Here is a 17,778-nt window from a genome sequence, read left to right on the forward strand (position 1 = left end):
GGCGTTTACCCATGGCTGTGCTGAAGTTGGTGGTGAATTTGTTACGCTGTCTGGATGAGGAGGTGGTAGAGGATGAGGAAGCGGAGTAGAAGGAGTTAGGAACAGGAGGCAAACTGAATCGCCCTGCAATCCTCGGTGGTGGAAGGACATGCGCCAAACTGCTATCCGCCTCAGGCCCAGCCGCCACTACATTTACCCAGTGCGCTGTTAGGGATATATAACGTCCCTGACCGTGCTTACTGGTCCACGTATCCGTAGTTAGGTGGACCTTGGCACAGATGGCGTTGCGCAGTGCACACCTGATTTTGTCCCCCACTTGGTTGTGCAGGGAAGGGATGGCTCGCCTGGAAAAGTAGTGGCGGCTGGGCACCACGTACTGTGGGACAGCCAATGCCATCAGGCTTTTAAAACTCTGCGTCTCCACCAGATGGAATGACAGCATTTCAAAGGCCAGTAATTTTGAAATGCTGGCATTCAGGGCCAGGGATCGCGGGTGGGTAAAGGGGTACTTCCTCTTACGCTCCAGTGTTTGGGAGATGGAGAGCTGAATGCTTCCATGGGACATTGTGGAGATGTTTGGTGACCCAGGTGGTATTGTTGCTTGCCGGTCCTCTAATTGAGGGGTGGCAGGTGGCACTGTCACTACGGAGGTGGATGAAGAGGCAGAGAGGCCCGAGACTGATGCAGAAGAGGAAGCAGGAGGAGCCAGAGACCTTTCTTGGTTTTTGAGGTGTCTACTCCACTGCAGCTCGTGCTTTGCACTTAGATGCCTGGTCATGCAGGTTGTGCTCAGGTTGAGAACGTTTATGCCTCGCTTCAGGCTCTGATTGCACAACGTCATCAGCACATTGTGTGAAGAACTGCCATGCTAGGGAACTCCTTGGACCTGGCTTCGGTGTGCTCGGTCCCTTGCTGCGTTGGGCAGTAGCAGGCGTACTGTCTAGGGGACGGACGCTCTGCTTTGGCACCCTGCTCCCTCTTCTGCTGTGCTGGTGGCTCTGTGCGACCACCGCCTCTTCCTCTGAACTACACGGGTCACCTGCATGAGGTTGATTCCATGTCGGGTCGAGGACCTCATCGTCCTCCACATGATCTTCCACCCAGTCTTCACCACTGCCCTCCTTGTCGGTCTGCACAATTGCAAAAGCGCCAGCTTGTTTCATCATCATCCAAGACGTGCTGTGATGGTCCCCCCATATACTCATCTTGAAATATAAGTGGTTGGGCATCGGTGCACTCAATCTCTTCCCCTTCTGGGGATGGGCTAGGTGGATGGCCCTGGGAACACATGCTAACAGACTCATCAAAAAGAAGAAGAGACTGCTGCATGCTTTGGGGCTCAGACTGCTTGGCTGATTTGCAAGGGGGTGAGGTGAAAGACTGATGGTGGACATCGGCTGCAGGCACCAACTCTGAACTTTCAGCACAAGACTGGTTGGAAAACAATGTGAAGGAAATGGAGGCACTGTCAGCAACCCAATCTACTACCGCCTGTTCTGCTCCTGGCCTCAACATTCGTAGAGCTGGATTAGGCCCGACCAAATACCGCTGCAGGCTCTGTCGGCTACTCGCACCTGAGAAAGGTGTTTCACTTGTGCGTGTAGCTGGCACAGATCGACCACGTCCTCTCCCTGTAACAGGAGCTCCACCAGCAGCACCACGAACGCGGCCACGTCCCTTATTTGACGTTTTCCTCATATTTCTCACATTTAGGGTCTTGCCCTAATTTTGAGAAATTTTAAATACAAAAATAGTGTAATATGGTGAAATAGGCAGAGATTCACCTATATATTTCTCTACCTATAGCAATAAGCAGGAAGTCAGCCCTAAACAATGTACTGCACAGACAGTATATCACAGGGGACAGGTGGAGTGCTGGTGAAATGGGCAGAGATTCACCTATATATTTCTCTACCTATAGCAATAAGCAGGAAGCCAGCCCTAAACAATGTACTGCACAGAGAGTATATCACAGGGGACAGGTGGAGTGCTGGTGAAATGGGCAGAGATTCACCTATATATTTCTCTACCTATAGCAATAAGCAGGAAGCCAGCCCTAAACAATGTACTGCACAGACAGTATATCACAGGGGACAGGTGGAGTGCTGGTGAAATGGGCAGAGATTCACCTATATAGCAGGATACAACTCTTTGACACTGTCCCTAAGAATCAGCAGCAGCCTCTCCCTATCATAACTACAGCAGAGTTCTATGAATAAAGAGTGCTTATTTTAGATTTCTGAGGCAGGATACAACTCTCTGACACTGTCCCTAAGAATCAGCAGCAGCCTCTCCCTATCATAACTACAGCAGAGTGACAATGAATAAAGAGTGCTTGTTTAGATTTCTCAAGCAGGATACAACTCTCTGACACTGTCCCTAAGAATAAGCAGCAGCCTCTCCCTATCATAACTACAGCAGAGTGAAGATCAGTGCTGTGTGCCTCTATCTAATATAGAGGCTGGTCACATGCTGGGTCACATGCTGCACTGGCCAATCACAGCCATGCCATAAGTAGGCATGACTGTGATCAGTTCCCAGTCACAGTAGTAAAACGAATGGCTATTGGCTGCCGTGCAGCGCGCCAAAACATATCCGAACTCTGAACCCGAACCCGGACTTTTTCCAATTATTCGGGTTCGGGAGCAAAGAAAAACCAAAGTCCGTACCGAACCCGAACTGTACGCTCAACCCTACTAAAGAGTCCTTTAGTGCCATATTGGGGTAGTTGCTGCATTTATGCAGTGCAGGGTGGACTTTTCCACTGAGAACTTTAGTTTGGGGTAAAAATTAAGGACTAGTATTTGCATACTTAGTAACCACATATGGATATTCACTTTTCCAACCAAAACAAAGAAAACAGAAATGCTTTGAATTAATTGGTTGCTGCTATCAATTTATAGAGCTTGTCTCTGCAGCAAAATTTGGTAGATAAAATAGAAACATTTATTGCTGCTATTACTGTGTAATAAACATTTAAATACCAAATTCACTACTTTCTAGCTTTACTTGCTCTTGACCCTTGTAATCTGTGCATCAATAACCCCTAAACTCTGTATGTTACTTACCCCTGAAACCTGAAATCTTTACATTAGTTACTCCCAACACCTGCACTCTTTGGGCCAGATTCACGTAGATCAGCGGATCTATAGATCCGCTCGATCTACGTGATTTAAGATCCGCTCCCGCAAGTTTGAGAGGCAAGTGGCTAATTCACAAACCACTTACCTCCAAACTTGCGGTGGCGGATCCTAAATCCCCCGGCGGAATTCAAATTCCGCGGCTAGGGGGAGTGTACTATTTAAATCAGGCGCGTTCCCGTGCCGATTTAAATGCGCATGCGCCGTCCGGGGAATTTCCCGGCGTGCATTGCTCCCACTGACGTCACTAGGACGTCAGTGGTTTCGACGTGAGCGTGACTTGCGACGCGCGTGTTTGTGAATCGGCGTACGCAAACATTTTTAAATCGAAAATAAGATCTGACAGTGTAACACATTGTAACACTGTCGGATCTAAGCCCTATCTATGCGTAACTGATTCTATGAATCAGGCGCATAGATAGGACCAGTGTAAGTCAGAGATACGATGGTGTATCTGTAGATACACCGTCGTATCTCTTTGTGAATCTGGCCCTTTGTATTACTTAGTCCTGGCTTTTGCACTCAGTGCATTACATATGCCTTACTCCTGTACTCTGTGTGACATTTACTCCTGATTTCTAAACTCTTTGGGCCAGATTCACATAGAATTGCCCTGGCGCAGCGTATCAGAGATACTCTACGCCGCCATATCTTACCTGGCTCTAAGTCGAATCCAAGAAGATTTTGCGCCGTAAGTTACGACGGTGTAGTGTATCTCTCGGTGCGTATTTCAAATTGGGCGGGTAGGGGGCGTGATTCATTTAACTGAAGCGCGTCCCCGCGCCGATTGAACTGCACATGCTCCATTTTGAAATTTCCTGCCGTGCTTTGTGCGAAATGACGTCGCACCGACGTAATTTTTTGAACTTAGACGTGAGTTACGTCCTTTCCTATTCACAGACGACTTACGCAAAATTCGACGCGGGAACGACGGCCATACTTTAACATGGCAAGTCTATCTATACGACACAAAATAGCAGCTTTAACTATACGCCGGAAAAAGCCGACTAGCGACGACGTAAGAGAATGCGACGGCCGCGCGTACCTTCGTGGATCGATGGAAAAAGCTAATTAGCATACCCGACGCGGAAAACGACGCGAACTCCACCCAGCGGGCGCCAAAGTATTGCACCTACGATCCGAAGGCGTACGAAGCCGTACGCCTGGCGGATCGAAGCCAGAAGCCGTCATATCTTGGTTTGAGGATTCAAACTAAAGATACGACGCGGCAAATTTGAAAGTACGCCGGTGTATCAGTAGATACGCCGGCGTACTTGCTCTGAGAATCTGGCCCTTTGTTACTAACTTCTGACCCTTACACTCTTTGTTACATCCTGCTGAGTTCTGCCACTCTTTCCATTCCTTACACCTGACTCCTGCACACTTTCTGTTGCTTAAAATCGGGCACCTGCAATTGTTGTATTATTTACTCCTGACCCCTGCACTCTGAGGGTTACTTACTACTGACCCCTGCACTCTAAGCATTATTTATGCCTGCCACCGACATGATTTACCTTATGTACTCCTGAACCCTGCACTCTGTGCGTCATGCACTCCTGGCTCCTGCACTCTAAGCATTATGCACTTTTGTAGGTGGAAGTTTTATTAAAAGATTTTAAAATGAACCAATAGTCCCGCATTGTAAGTGAAGACAGTCAGGGCTGCTGGCAACTTGGAGCATCAGAGAGCAGTCAACAGCCTGGAGAATGAGGAATAAGGTAAGTATTACAGCCTTGAATTGATTGGTTGCTGCTACCAATTTATAGAGCTTGCCTCTGCAGCAAAATTTGGTAATAAAAATAGAAACATATAGATAATCACAGTAGCCATACTAAGCTTTAAGCATTCAAAGTACTGAACAACACCAGTAATGTAATCCTAATGCTTATTCAGAGTAACTACAGTTTGCCTATATGAAGGCAATCCAGTGCTACAATAGAACACTGGATGGTCATTATGACTTCATCACTACCTGGGTATAAAACTGACCTAATGTTTTCTCTTTCCAGTAAATGGATCCTGTTCATCTAGTGCCAGAAACCTGCAGGAATCAATTTCAATGTAAGTTGTATCTCAAAAAAAATTCTCTGTCTGAATCAATTCAATCAACCATAAAAATAAATGATAATCAGTATAATATAATGAATCCAACTTTTAATATTTTGAATTTCTAAGTGTTCAATGTCCATCTGAGTGCCAGGTCAATGGAGGAACTGTTTGGGGAACTGATGTCTACACAGATGTAAGTTATTAGTTTTACCATTTTCTCATATAATACTAAGTCATGTATAATATAGAAAAGTCTAACATTAATCTTGCACCGAATGCCACATTTTTTATCTTAGGATTCCTCAATATGTAAAGCAGCTATCCATGCTGGAATTCTGGGTAATAATGGAGGACTGGTGACAGTGGGAAAAAGACCTGGACAACAGAGTTACAGTGGATCAGCAAGGAATGGAGTCACAACAATCAATTATGGATCTTGGCCTGGGTCATTTGTATTTCATGGTTCCCCAAAACCACCAACTCCTAAACCTACAGAAGTACCAACCCAAAAACCACCAGGTAGTCTCCTACGACAGACCAGAGTATCCAATATAAACTGTCTCTCAGATTTAGTTAATGTCAAACTGCTCAAATAGATAGAGATTTACAGTCAAATTACTTTGTACAACGGATTGTACTAAGGTTATCTTTTGTCCCTATTTGCCTGGAATAAACCACATTTTGAGGGATCTGTCTCCCTGGTGAAACCCCCTATCAGAGAAGTCAAAAAGTTTGGCCTGCCCAGTGCCTTTATTGTAGCCACATCAGTATGGCGGCTGCCGGACTCTGTAGCCAATGCGCATGTAAGGCAATTGTTGGGCGGTAGATCAACATTCTTTTTTTCAAGATTGAAAAGCTGGAAAAGAAAAGCTGGACAGTTGCTCAAGTATTTTCTTGCATGTGCAATTAGCTAAAGAGTCCTTTAGTGCCATATTGGGGTAGTTGCTGCATTTATGCAGTGCAGGGTGGACTTTTCCACTGAGAACTTTAGTTTGGGGTAAAAATTAAGGACTAGTATTTGCATACTTAGTAACCACATATGGATATTCACTTTTCCAACCAAAACAAAGACAACAGAAATGCTTTGAATTAATTGGTTGCTGCTACCAATTTATAGAGCTTGTCTCTGCATCAAAATTTGGTAGATAAAATAGAAACATTTATTGCTGCTATTACTGTGTAATAAACATTTAAATACCAAATTCACTACTTTCTAGCTTTACTTGCTCTTGACCTTTGTAATCTGTGCATCAATAACCCTTAAACTCTGTATGTTACTTACCCCTGATACCTGAAATCTTTACATTAGTTACTCCCAACACCTGCACTCTTTGTATTACTTAGTCCTGGCTTTTGCACTCAGTGCATTACATATGCCTTACTCCTGTACTCTGTGTGACACTTACTCCTGATTTCTAAACTCTTTGGGCCAGATTCAGAGAGAACTGCGGCGGCGTAACGTATCGTCTTTAAGTTACACCGCCGCAAGTTTTCCTTAGTAAGTGCTTGATTCACAAAGCACTTGAGTATAAACTTGCGGCGGATTAACGTAAAGACGTCCGGCGCAAGCCCGCCTAATTCAAATGGGGCGTGTACCATTTAAATTAGGCGCGTTCCCGCACCGAACGTTCTGCGCATGCTCCGTTAAGAAATTTCCCGGCGTGCATTGCGTGAAATTACGGCGCCCCGACGTGTTTTTTGAATGGCGACGTGCGTAACGTACTTTCGTATTCCCAGACGTCTTACGCAAAAAAAAAAAACTTGAAATTCGACCCGGGAACGACGGCCATACTTTAACATGGCTCGTCTAAAGTTAAGCCATGAAAAAGCAGGCCTAACTTTGCGACGGGAAAAACCGACTAGCGATGACGTAACGAACGCGCGTACCTTCGTGGATCGCCGTAAAAGCTAATTTGCATACCCGACACTGGAAAACGACGCAAACTCCACCCAGCGGCGGCCGAAGTATTGCATCCTAAGATCCGACGGTGTAAGTCAATTACACCTGTCGGATCTTAGGGCTATCTATGCGTAACTGATTCTATGAATCAGCCGCATAGATACTCTCAGAGATACGACGGCGTATCAGGAGATACGCCGTCGTATCTCTTTTGTGAATCTGGCCCTTTGTTACGAAACTTCTGACCCTTACACTCTTTGTTATATCCTGCTGAGTTCTGCCACTCTTTCCATTCCTTACACCTGACTCCTGCACACTTTCTGTTGCTTAAAATCGGGCACCTGCAATTGTTGTATTATTTACTCCTGACCCCTGCACTCTGAGGGCTACTTACTACTGACCCCTGCACTCTAAGCATTATTTATGCCTGCCACCGGCACGATTTACCTTATGTACTCCTGAACCCTGCAAGTGAAGACAGTCAGGGCTGCTGGCAACTTGGAGCATCAGAGAGCAGTCAACAGCCTGGAGAATGAGGAATAAGGTAAGTATTAAAGTCTTGAATTGATTGGTTGCTGCTACCAATTTATAGAGCTTGCCTCTGCAGCAAAATTTGGTAATACAAATAGAAACATATAGATAATCACAGTAGTCATACTAAGCTTTAAGCATTCAAAGTACTGAACAACACCAGTAATGTAATCCTAATGCTTATTCAGAGTAAGGATGAGCCGAACACCCCCTGTTCGGTTCGCATCAGAACTTGCGAACACACCAAATGTTCGTGTGAACTTTAGAACCCCGTTAAAGTCTATGGGACTTGAACATTTGAAATCTAAAGTGTTAATTTGAAAGGCTAATGTGCAAGTTATTGTCCTAAAAAGGGTTTGGAGACCTGGGACCTGTCCCAGGAAACATGTATCAATGCAAAAAAAAGTTTTAAAAACTGAAGTTTTTTCAGGAGCAGTGAATTTAATAATGCTAAAAGTGAAACAATAAAAGTGTAATATTACTTTAAATTTCGTACCTAGGGGGGGGTGTAAAGTCAGCATGTGAAAAAGCGCATGTTTCCCGTACATAGAACTGTCCCTGCACAAAGTGTCATTTCTGAAAGGAAAAAAGGCATTTAAAACCGGCTTTGCGGCTCTAATGAATTGTCGGCTCTGGCAATTACAGAGATGATTTATTCATAAAAAATAAAAATAAAAAAGCTGGGCCCCCCCCCCCAAATTTCATTAACAGGCCCTTCAGGTCTGATATGGATATTAAGGAGAACCCCGCCGTCAATTAAAAAAAAAATGACGTGGGGTTCCCCCCAAATATCCATACCAGACCCTTCAGGTCTGGTGTGGATTTTAAGGGGAACTCCACCCCAAATTAAAAAAAAATGGCGTGGAGTTCCCCCAAAAATCCACACCAGACCCTTATCCGAGCATGTTAACCTGGCCGGCCGCAGAAAAGAGGGGGGGACAGAGTGCGGCCCCCCCCTCTCCCGAACCGCACCAGGCCACATGCCCTCAACATGGGGAGGATGTCCCCATGTTGATGGGGACAAGGGCCTCATCCCCACAACCCTTGCCCGGTGGTTTTTGGGGTCTGCGGGCGGGGGGCTTATCAGAATCTGGAAGACCCCTTTAACAAAGGGGACCCCCAGATCCTGGACCCCCCCTATGTGAATTGGTAATGGGGTACACTGTACCTCTACCATTTCACGAAGGAAGTGTAAATAGTTAAAAAAAACACACAGACACCGTAGAAAAAAATCCTTTATTAATAAAAAAAAAAAAATCCAGCGATGTGAATCCACTCTCGGCCCGGCCATCTTCTATCCAGCGACGGATGATCTCTCCAGCGACGAGTGATCAGCAGTCCGGTCCAGCGATGCAGAAGATCTATCCGTCCAGAGCGCAGCAGGCGAGCTCCTCTCTCCGCTGGACACAGCCCAGCGGAATGACGTGCTGGAGCTGTGACATTTCTTATATAGGGGAAGCGGCCACCTGTCACGTGATCCCGCCCCCTCTAACACCCTCGTACGTCACTGGAAAAGCCCGGTCTTTCCGGGTCTTTCCCAGTGACGTACGAGGGTGCGTCAGAGGGGGTGGGGTCACGTGACGGGTGGCCGCTTCCCCTATATAAGAAATGTCACAGCTCCAGCGCGTCATTCCGCTGGGCTGTGTCCAGCGGAGAGAGGAGCTCGCCTGCTGCGCTCTGGACGGATAGATCTTCTGCATCGCTGGACCGGACCGCTGATCACTCGTCGCTGGAGAGATCATCCGTCGCTGAATAGAAGACGGCCGGGCCGAGAGTGGATTCACATCGCTGGATTTTTTTTTATTTTATTAATAAAGGATTTTTTTCTACGGTGTCTGTGTGTTTTTTTTAACTATTTACACTTCCTTCGTGAAATGGTAGAGGTACAGTGCATTACATATGCCTTACTCCTGTACTCTGTGTGACACTTACTCCTGATTTCTAAACTCTTTGTTACTAACTTCTGACCCTTACACTCTTTGTTACATCCTGCTGAGTTCTGCCACTCTTTCCATTCCTTAGACCTGACTCCTGCACACTTTCTGTTGCTTAAAATCGGGCACCTGCAATTGTTGTATTATTTACTCCTGACCCCTGCACTCTGAGGGTTACTTACTACTGACCCCTGCACTCTAAGCATTATTTATGCCTGCCACGGCACGATTTACCTTATGTACTCCTGAACCCTGCACTCTGTGCGTCATGCACTCCTGGCTCCTGCACTTTAAGCATTATGCACTTTTGTAGGTGCAAGTTTTATTAAAAGATTTTAAAATTAACCAATAGTCCCGCATTGTAAGTGAAGACAGTCAGGGCTGCTGGCAACTTGGAGCATCAGAGAGCAGTCAACAGCCTGGAGAATAAGGAATAAGGTAAGTATTACAGCCTTGAATTGATTGGTTGATGCTACCAATTTATAGAGCTTCCCTCTGCAGCAAAATTTGGTAATAAAAATAGAAACATATAGATAATCACAGTAGCCATACTAAGCTTTAAGCATTTAAAGTACTGAACAACACCAGTAATGTAATCCTAATGCTTATTCAGAGTAACTACAGTTTGCCTATATGAAGGCAATCCAGTGCTACAATAGAACACTGGATGGTCATTATGACTTCATCACTACCTGGGTATAAAACTGACCTAATGTTTTCTCTTTTCAGTCAATGGATCCTGTTCAACTACTGCCAGAAACCTGCAGGAATCAATTTCAATGTAAGTTGTATCTCAAAATAATTTCTCTGTCTGAATCAATTCAATCAACCATAAAAATAAATGATAATCAGTATAATATAATGAATCCAACTTTTAATATTTTGAATTTATAAGTGTTCAATGTCCATCTGAGTGCCAGGTGAACGGAGGAATTGTTTGGGGAACTGATGTCTACACAGATGTAAGTTATTAGTTTTACCATTTTCTCATATAATACTAAGTCATGTATAATGTAGAAAAGTCTAACATTAATCTTGCACCGAATGCCACATTTTTTTATCTTAGGATTCCTCAATATGTAAAGCAGCTATCCATGCTGGAATTCTGGGTAATAATGGAGGACTGGTGACAGTGGGAAAAACACCTGGACAACAGAGTTACCGTGGATCAACAAGGAATGGCGTCACAACAATCAATTATGGATCTTGGCCTGGGTCATTTGTATTTCATGGTTCCCCAAAACCACCAACCCCTAAACCTACAGAAGTACCAACCCAAAAACCACCAGGTAGTCTCCTACGACAGACCAGAGTATCCAATATAAACTGTCTCTCAGATTTAGTTAATGTCAAACTGCTCAAATAGATAATTTACTGTCAAATTACTTTGTACAACGGATTGTACTAAGGTTATCTTTTGTCCCTATTTGCCTGGAATAAACCACATTTTGAGGGATCTGTCCTCAGAGCAAGCATCCCTGGTGAAACCCCCTATCAGAGAAGTCAAAAAGTTTGGCCTGCCCAGTGCCTTTATTGTAGCCACATCAGTATGGTGGCTGCTGGACTCTGTAGCCAATGCGCATGTAAGGCAATTGTTGGGCGGTAGATCAACCTTCTTTTTTTCAAGATTGAAAAGCTGGAAAAGAAAAGCTGGACAGTTCTTCAAGTATTTTCTTGCATGTGCAATTAGCTAAAGAGTAGAGTTGAGCGGACACCTGGATGTTCTGGTTCAGACCCGAACCCATACTTTGAAAAAAATGTTCAGATTCGGGACCGAACCCGGACTTTGACCCAGACCCGAACCCCATTGAAGTCAATGGGGACCCAGACTTTTGACTACAAAAATGTCTCTAAAAAACTAAGGGACAGGGCTGGAGGGCTGCAAATGGCAGCAAAATGTCGGGAAGAGCATGGCAAGTACTCTGGAAATAAATGTGGATAGGGAAATAACTTAAAATAACATAAAAAAATAAAAATAAAAAATATAATGATTTTGACCTTGGAGGACGAGGTCCATACAGTTTTGTTCAAAATTATTTAACCCCCCAATGCTGTAAAGGGTTTTAGGGAATTTAGTGTACATTTGTAATTGTATTCAGAATGAAAACCTACAAGGACTTCTTAAAGAACCATATGTAACTAATATGACATCAATTGGTTTTGTAATACAGTAGTAAATGCAAAATTCAAGGCAAAGGGCACTGTTGAAACGCTACCTGGTCGTGGCAGAAAGAAGATGCTGACTTCGACTGCTGTGCGCTACAAGAAAGGGTAGAGTGGAGAAAAGTCCCTGTGTGACTGCTGAAGAACTGAGAAAAGATTTGTCAGATGTGGGTACTGAAGTTTCTGCTCAGACAATATGGCGCACACTGCGTAATGAAGGCCTCCATGCCAGAACTCCCAGGCGCAGCCCCTTGCTGTCTCCAAAGAATAAGAAGAGTCGACTGCAGTATGCCAAAAGTCATGTGGGCAAACCACACAAGTTTTGGGATTGTGTTCTGTGGACTGATGAAACAAAATTAGAACTGTTTGGGCCCATGGATCAACGCTATGTTTGGAGGAGGAAGAACAAGGCCTATGATGAAAAGAACACCTTGCCTACTGTGAAGCATGGCGGGGGGTCAATCATGCTTTGGGCCTTTTTTGCTTCTGCAGGTACAGGGAAGCTTCAGCGTGTGCAAGGTACCATGAATTCTCTTCAGTACCAGGAGATATTGGATGACAATGTGATGCAGTCCGTCACAAACCTGAGGCTTGGGAGACGTTGGACCTTTCAACAGGACAATGATCCCAAGCATACCTCCAAGTCCACTAGAGCATGGTTGCAGATTAAAGGCTGGAACATTTTGGAGTGGCCATCGCAGTCACCAGACTTAAATCAGATTGGGAACCTCTGGTTGGACTTAAAGAAAGCAGTTGCAGTGCGCAAGCCTAAGAATGTGACTGAAGGTGGAAGCGGCGGTGGAGGAGGAGGAGGAGGAGGTAGCCAACACAGCAGGTTTTGGTTTTTATTTGATTTATTTTTTAAATTAGGGTAAACCCAAAAATAGTGAGACAGATCTAGGGTTGCTACCTCATCCCTTTAAACCTGAACACAGAGTAATTACACAGGTTCTGGGGCTAATTTAATGTCGATAAGGCACCAAGTGAGTTTAATTAGCAGCACCTTAATCAGCCAGAGAACCTGTGTAATTAATATGTTTTTGCTTTGAAAGGGATGAGATGGCAACCCTAGAAAGATCAGAAAAAAAAACAATGGCTGGGTAAGGCCGGCCCAGTGTCTATTCTGCACAAGGTACGGACAAGTCCTGTGGGATCCATGCCTGGTTCATTTTAATGAACGTGAGCTTGTCCACATTGGCTCTGGACAGGCGGCTGCGCTTGTCTGTGATAACGCCCCCTGCCGTGCTAAATACACGTTCAGACAATACACTGGCCGCAGGGCAGGCCAGCTCCTCCAAGGCATAAAGGGCAAGCTCAGGCCATGTGCCCAATTTGGAGACCCAGAATTTTAAGGGGGCATAGCCATCATTCAGTACGTGTAGGCGTGTACACATACTGCTCCACCATGTTGCTGAAATGCTGCCTCCTGCTAAAACGTTCCATATCAGCTGGTGGTGCTGTTTGTTGTGGCGTGTTGACAAAGCTTTTCCACATTTCGGCCATGCTAACCCTGCCTTCTGAGGTGCTGGCGGTGCCCCTGCTGCGTTGGCGACCTCTTCCTCCTCCTCTGCCTTCGCCTTCTGCTTCCACTGTGCCCCCGCTGCCAGGTGGGAATTGCACCAGCAGCGCGTCTACCAGCGTGCGCTTGTACTCGCGCATCTTGCGTTTACGCTCCAGTGAGGGGATTAAGGACGGTACATTGTAATTGCTCATGTGTGCCAGGCTGCCCAGAGGCAACAAACAGCTGTCCTCTGTGGGAGGTGTATCATCTGTGTCCTCTGTATCCCCCCAGCCACGCACCAGTAATGGCCATGAGCTGGTCTGGATGCCATCCTGCTGTGAACATGGTTCCTCCTCCTCCTCCATGTCTTCCTCCTCCTCATCCTCCACCGCATCATCCTCCAGAACTGTGCCCTTGCTGGACAATTGTGTACCTGGCCTTTGTTGGTGCACGAACCCACCCTCGGAGCCACTTGTGAATGACTGCCCTGAAAGCCTTGGAAATTATCGCCAAACTGCTATCCGCCTCAGGCCCAGCCGCCACTACATTTACCCAGTGCGCTGTTAGGGATATATAACGTCCCTGACTGTGCTTACTGGTCCACGTATCCGTAGTTAGGTGGACCTTGGCACAGATGGCGTTGCGCAGTGCACACCTGATTTTGTCCCCCACTTGGTTGTGCAGGGAAGGGATGGCTCGCCTGGAAAAGTAGTGGCGGCTGGGCACCACGTACTGTGGGACAGCCAATGCCATCAGGCTTTTAAAACTCTGTGTCTCCACCAGACAGAATGACAGCATTTCAAAGGCCAGTCATTTTGAAATGCTGGCATTCAGGGCCAGGGATCGCAGGTGGGTAGAGGGGTACTTCCTCTTACGCTCCAGTGTTTGGGAGATGGAGAGCTGAATGCTTCCATGGGACATTGCCGGTCCTCTAATTGAGGGGTGGCAGGTGGCACTGTCACTACGGAGGTGGATGAAGAGGCAGAGAGGCCCGAGACTGATGCAGAAGAGGAAGCAGGAGGAGCCAGAGACCTTTCTTGGTTTTTGAGGTGTCTACTCCACTGCAGCTCGTGCTTTGCACTTAGATGCCTGGTCATGCAGGTTGTGCTCAGGTTGAGAACGTTTATGCCTCGCTTCAGGCTCTGATTGCACAACGTGCAAACCACGCGTGTCTTGTCATCAGCACATTGTGTGAAGAACTGCCATGCTAGGGAACTCCTTGGACCTGGCTTTGGTGTGCTCGGTCCCTTGCTGCGTTGGGCAGTAGCAGGCGTACTGTCTAGGGGACGGACGCTCTGCTTTGGCACCCTGCTCCCTCTTCTGCTGTGCTGGTGGCTCTGTGCGACCACCGCCTCTTCCTCTGAACTACACGGGCCACCTGCATGAGGTTGATTCCATGTCGGGTCGAGGACCTCATCGTCCTCCACATTATCTTCCACCCAGTCTTCACCACTGCCCTCCTTGTCGGTCTGCACAATTGCAAAAGCACCAGCTTGTTTCATCATCATCCAAGACGTGCTGTGATGGTCCCTCCATGTACTCATCTTGAAATATAAGTGGTTGGGCATCGGTGCACTCAATCTCTTCCCCTTCTGGGGATGGGCTAGGTGGATGGCCCTGGGAACACATGCTAACAGACTCATCAAAAAGAAGAAGAGACTGCTGCATGCTCTGGGGCTCAGACTGCTTGGCTGATTTGCAAGGGGGTGAGGTGAAAGACTGATGGTGGACATCGGCTGCAGGCACCAACTCTGAACTTTCAGCACAAGACTGGTTGGAAAACAATGTGAAGGAACTGGAGGCACTGTCAGCAACCCAATCTACTACCGCCTGTTCTGCTCCTGGCCTCAATTATCTGGTTCAGATAATCAGGTACGGTAGGCAGAAGAGTAATCGTGGTACAGGCAGGAGAGTCTGGCAACGGTGGATCAATCAGAGGAATAAGTCAGTGGTAGCCGAGGTCGGGATCGGAGAGGTACGGATGGTCAAACAAGCCGGGTCACAAAGTTCAAACAGGTAATCAGGTTTTCAGGTGCAAACGGTACTCAGAAGCTGCAGATCAGACAGCAATGTGCAGGAAGGATGACTGACCTTTTAAAGGCGTTTTGGCGCCAACGTGGATTAACGTGCACGTGCGCGCACAATAGGCGCGGGATGGCGCGCGAACGCGCGCCGTCGTATCAACCCAATGGTGGGCTGGCGAGATTGTGAGGTAAGTCCCTGACATTGCCCCCCCCCCAAGGGGCAGCCTCCGGATGCCCAGTCGGGCCACCTTGTCAGGGTGAGCGAGAAAAAATGCACGTATCAATCTTTTAGCATGGATATTACCTTCGGGTTCCCAGGATCTGTCTTCTGGCCCGTATCCTTTCCACTTGATCAGGAATTGGTTTTGTCTTTGCCGTCTTCTACAATCCAGAATGGTTTCTACCACGAATTCCTCGCAGCCGTCGATGTGAATCGGTTCAGGAGGTTTGGTTCCTCTACTAGGAAAGGGATCAGGAACTGCAGGTTTTAATAAATAGACATGGAACACAGGATGCACTTTAAGAGAGTCAGGTAAGGATAGTTCGTATGAAACTGCATTGATCTTCTTCTTGACCGGAAAAGGTCCCATAAATTTAGGCCCCAATTTTTTGGATGGACAAGCTAATCTAAGATTGTTTGTAGAAAGCCATACCTGGTCTCCTGGTTTCAGATCCAGTTCTCCTCTCCTTTTTCTGTCAAAAAAACTTTTACTGTCAGCTTGGGCCTTGGTCACAGCTTCCCGTAATAATTGATTGTTGCGGAGGAGGAACTCCACGGTACTCTGTACTGCCGGAACTGAAGACTCTGAAAGAAAATCTGGTAAGAAGGTTAGGTTGAAACCATAATTGGCAAAAAAAGTAGATTGTCCAGTAGCAGAGTGACTGGCGTTGTTATACGCAAATTCTGCTAGAGGTAGCAGAGAAACCCAGTCATCCTGGGAAAAAGTTGTGAAACACCTGATGTACTGTTCTAGAGTCTGGTTAGTTCTTTCAGTTTGCCCATTGTCTGGGGGTGATAGGCTGAGGACAAGGCAAGTTCAATCTGTAACGTTTCACAGAGAGCTCTCCAGAACCGAGAGGTAAATTGAAATCCCCTGTCTGACACGATGTTGGAGGGCACTCCATGTAGCCTGATGACTTCTTTAATGAAGACACGAGCAGTCTCGGCAGCAGAAGGCGTATTCTTTAAAGGAAGAAAATGGGCCATTTTGGTCAAACGGTCCACGACCACAAAAATTACTGTACAGCCCTCGGAGCAAGGAAGCTCTATAATAAAGTCCATGGCGACCATTTTCCACGGTCTATTGGGCACAGGTAGTGGTTTCAGTAGTCCCCAGGCTTGGTTTCGGGGAGTTTTGTTCCGGTTGCAGATAGGGCACGAGTTAACATAAGATTTGCAGAAATCCTCCAGGCCAGGCCACCAGAAAGTGCGACGTACCAACTCCAGCGTCTTGCGAATCCCAAAATGTCCTGCAAGCGGATGGTCATGGAGGTGTTTCAGAACCTCTATTTGGGTATCTTCTGGCACAAAAATCTGTCTTCCTCTCCAAAATAACCAGTTTCTGGACTCCAGAGAAATATTGGAAGGCTTGGAAGAATTCGAAGACGCTCCCCGGATCAGGGAAAGTAGGTCGGTCTGAAGAAGTAGGAAGCTGTCTTCCGGGAAAATAGTGTCAGGGTTAGAAGTATCTTTCGGATTGTCATACATTCGGGACAGAGCATCCGGTTTGACATTCTTTGATCCTGGACGGTAGGTGATATGGAAGCAAAAACGGGAGAAGAAGAGGGCCCAGTGAGCCTGTCAGGGTTTCAATCTCTTGGCTGATCTTAAATATACCAAGTTTTTATGATCCGTATAAATTAACACGGGATGTGCAGCGCCCTCCAACAAATATCTCCACTCTTCCAAAGCGGCCTTGATGGCCAACAATTCGCGGTCACCTACGTCATAGTTTTTCTCCGCAGGGGAGAGTTTTCGGGAGAAGAACCCCACTGGGTGTATTAAGTCCTTGTCTCCCAGACGTTGGGAGATAACGGCCCCCACTGCGACCTCAGAAGCATCCACCTCAAGGAGAAAAGGTAGAGCCGGGTTGGGGTGACTGAGAATCGGGGCAGACGTGAAGAGTCCCTTCAGGGTGTCAAAGGCTTTCTGGGCCTCAGGGTTCCAGCGGAAACGGAAGTTTTGTCTGGTGAGCTGTGTAATGGGTGTACCAATTGTAGAGAATCATTTAATGAAACGTCTATAGAAGTTTGCAAATCCTATAAAACGTTGGACCCCTTTTTTATCCAGGGGTACTGGCCAGTCCAGGATAGCAGACACTTTTTTCGGGTCCATCTCAATTCCCGTCGGGGAGATCACTAGGCCCAGGAACTGAATGGTTTGTAGCTCGAATTCGCATTTGTCTGCCTTTGCGTATAAGCCATGTAAGCGGAGGCGGTTCAGAACTCTGCGGACATGCTCTCGATGTTTGTCTAATGAGCCAGAGAAGACCAGGATATCATCCAGGTAGACGATGACAAAGATGTCTAGAAAGTC

The 17,778-nt window shown here is 46.5% G+C and overlaps 1 protein-coding gene across 1 annotated transcript in view; it reads left to right on the top strand.

Annotated features, from left to right (window-relative positions):
- LOC120945822 overlaps positions 1-17,778 on the top strand; it is a 70,629-nt gene that overhangs the window by 33,372 nt on the left and 19,479 nt on the right. The window contains exons 12-17 of the mRNA XM_040360311.1: positions 5,150-5,201; positions 5,316-5,382; positions 5,486-5,708; positions 10,284-10,335; positions 10,450-10,516; positions 10,621-10,843. Of these exons, the coding sequence (XP_040216245.1) occupies positions 5,150-5,201; positions 5,316-5,382; positions 5,486-5,708; positions 10,284-10,335; positions 10,450-10,516; positions 10,621-10,843 (684 nt within the window). The remainder of the gene's footprint in view (positions 1-5,149; positions 5,202-5,315; positions 5,383-5,485; positions 5,709-10,283; positions 10,336-10,449; positions 10,517-10,620; positions 10,844-17,778) is intronic.

Source organism: Rana temporaria, chromosome 7 (assembly GCF_905171775.1).
Source record: "Rana temporaria chromosome 7, aRanTem1.1, whole genome shotgun sequence".
In the NCBI taxonomy this organism is placed as follows: Eukaryota; Metazoa; Chordata; class Amphibia; order Anura; family Ranidae; genus Rana; species Rana temporaria.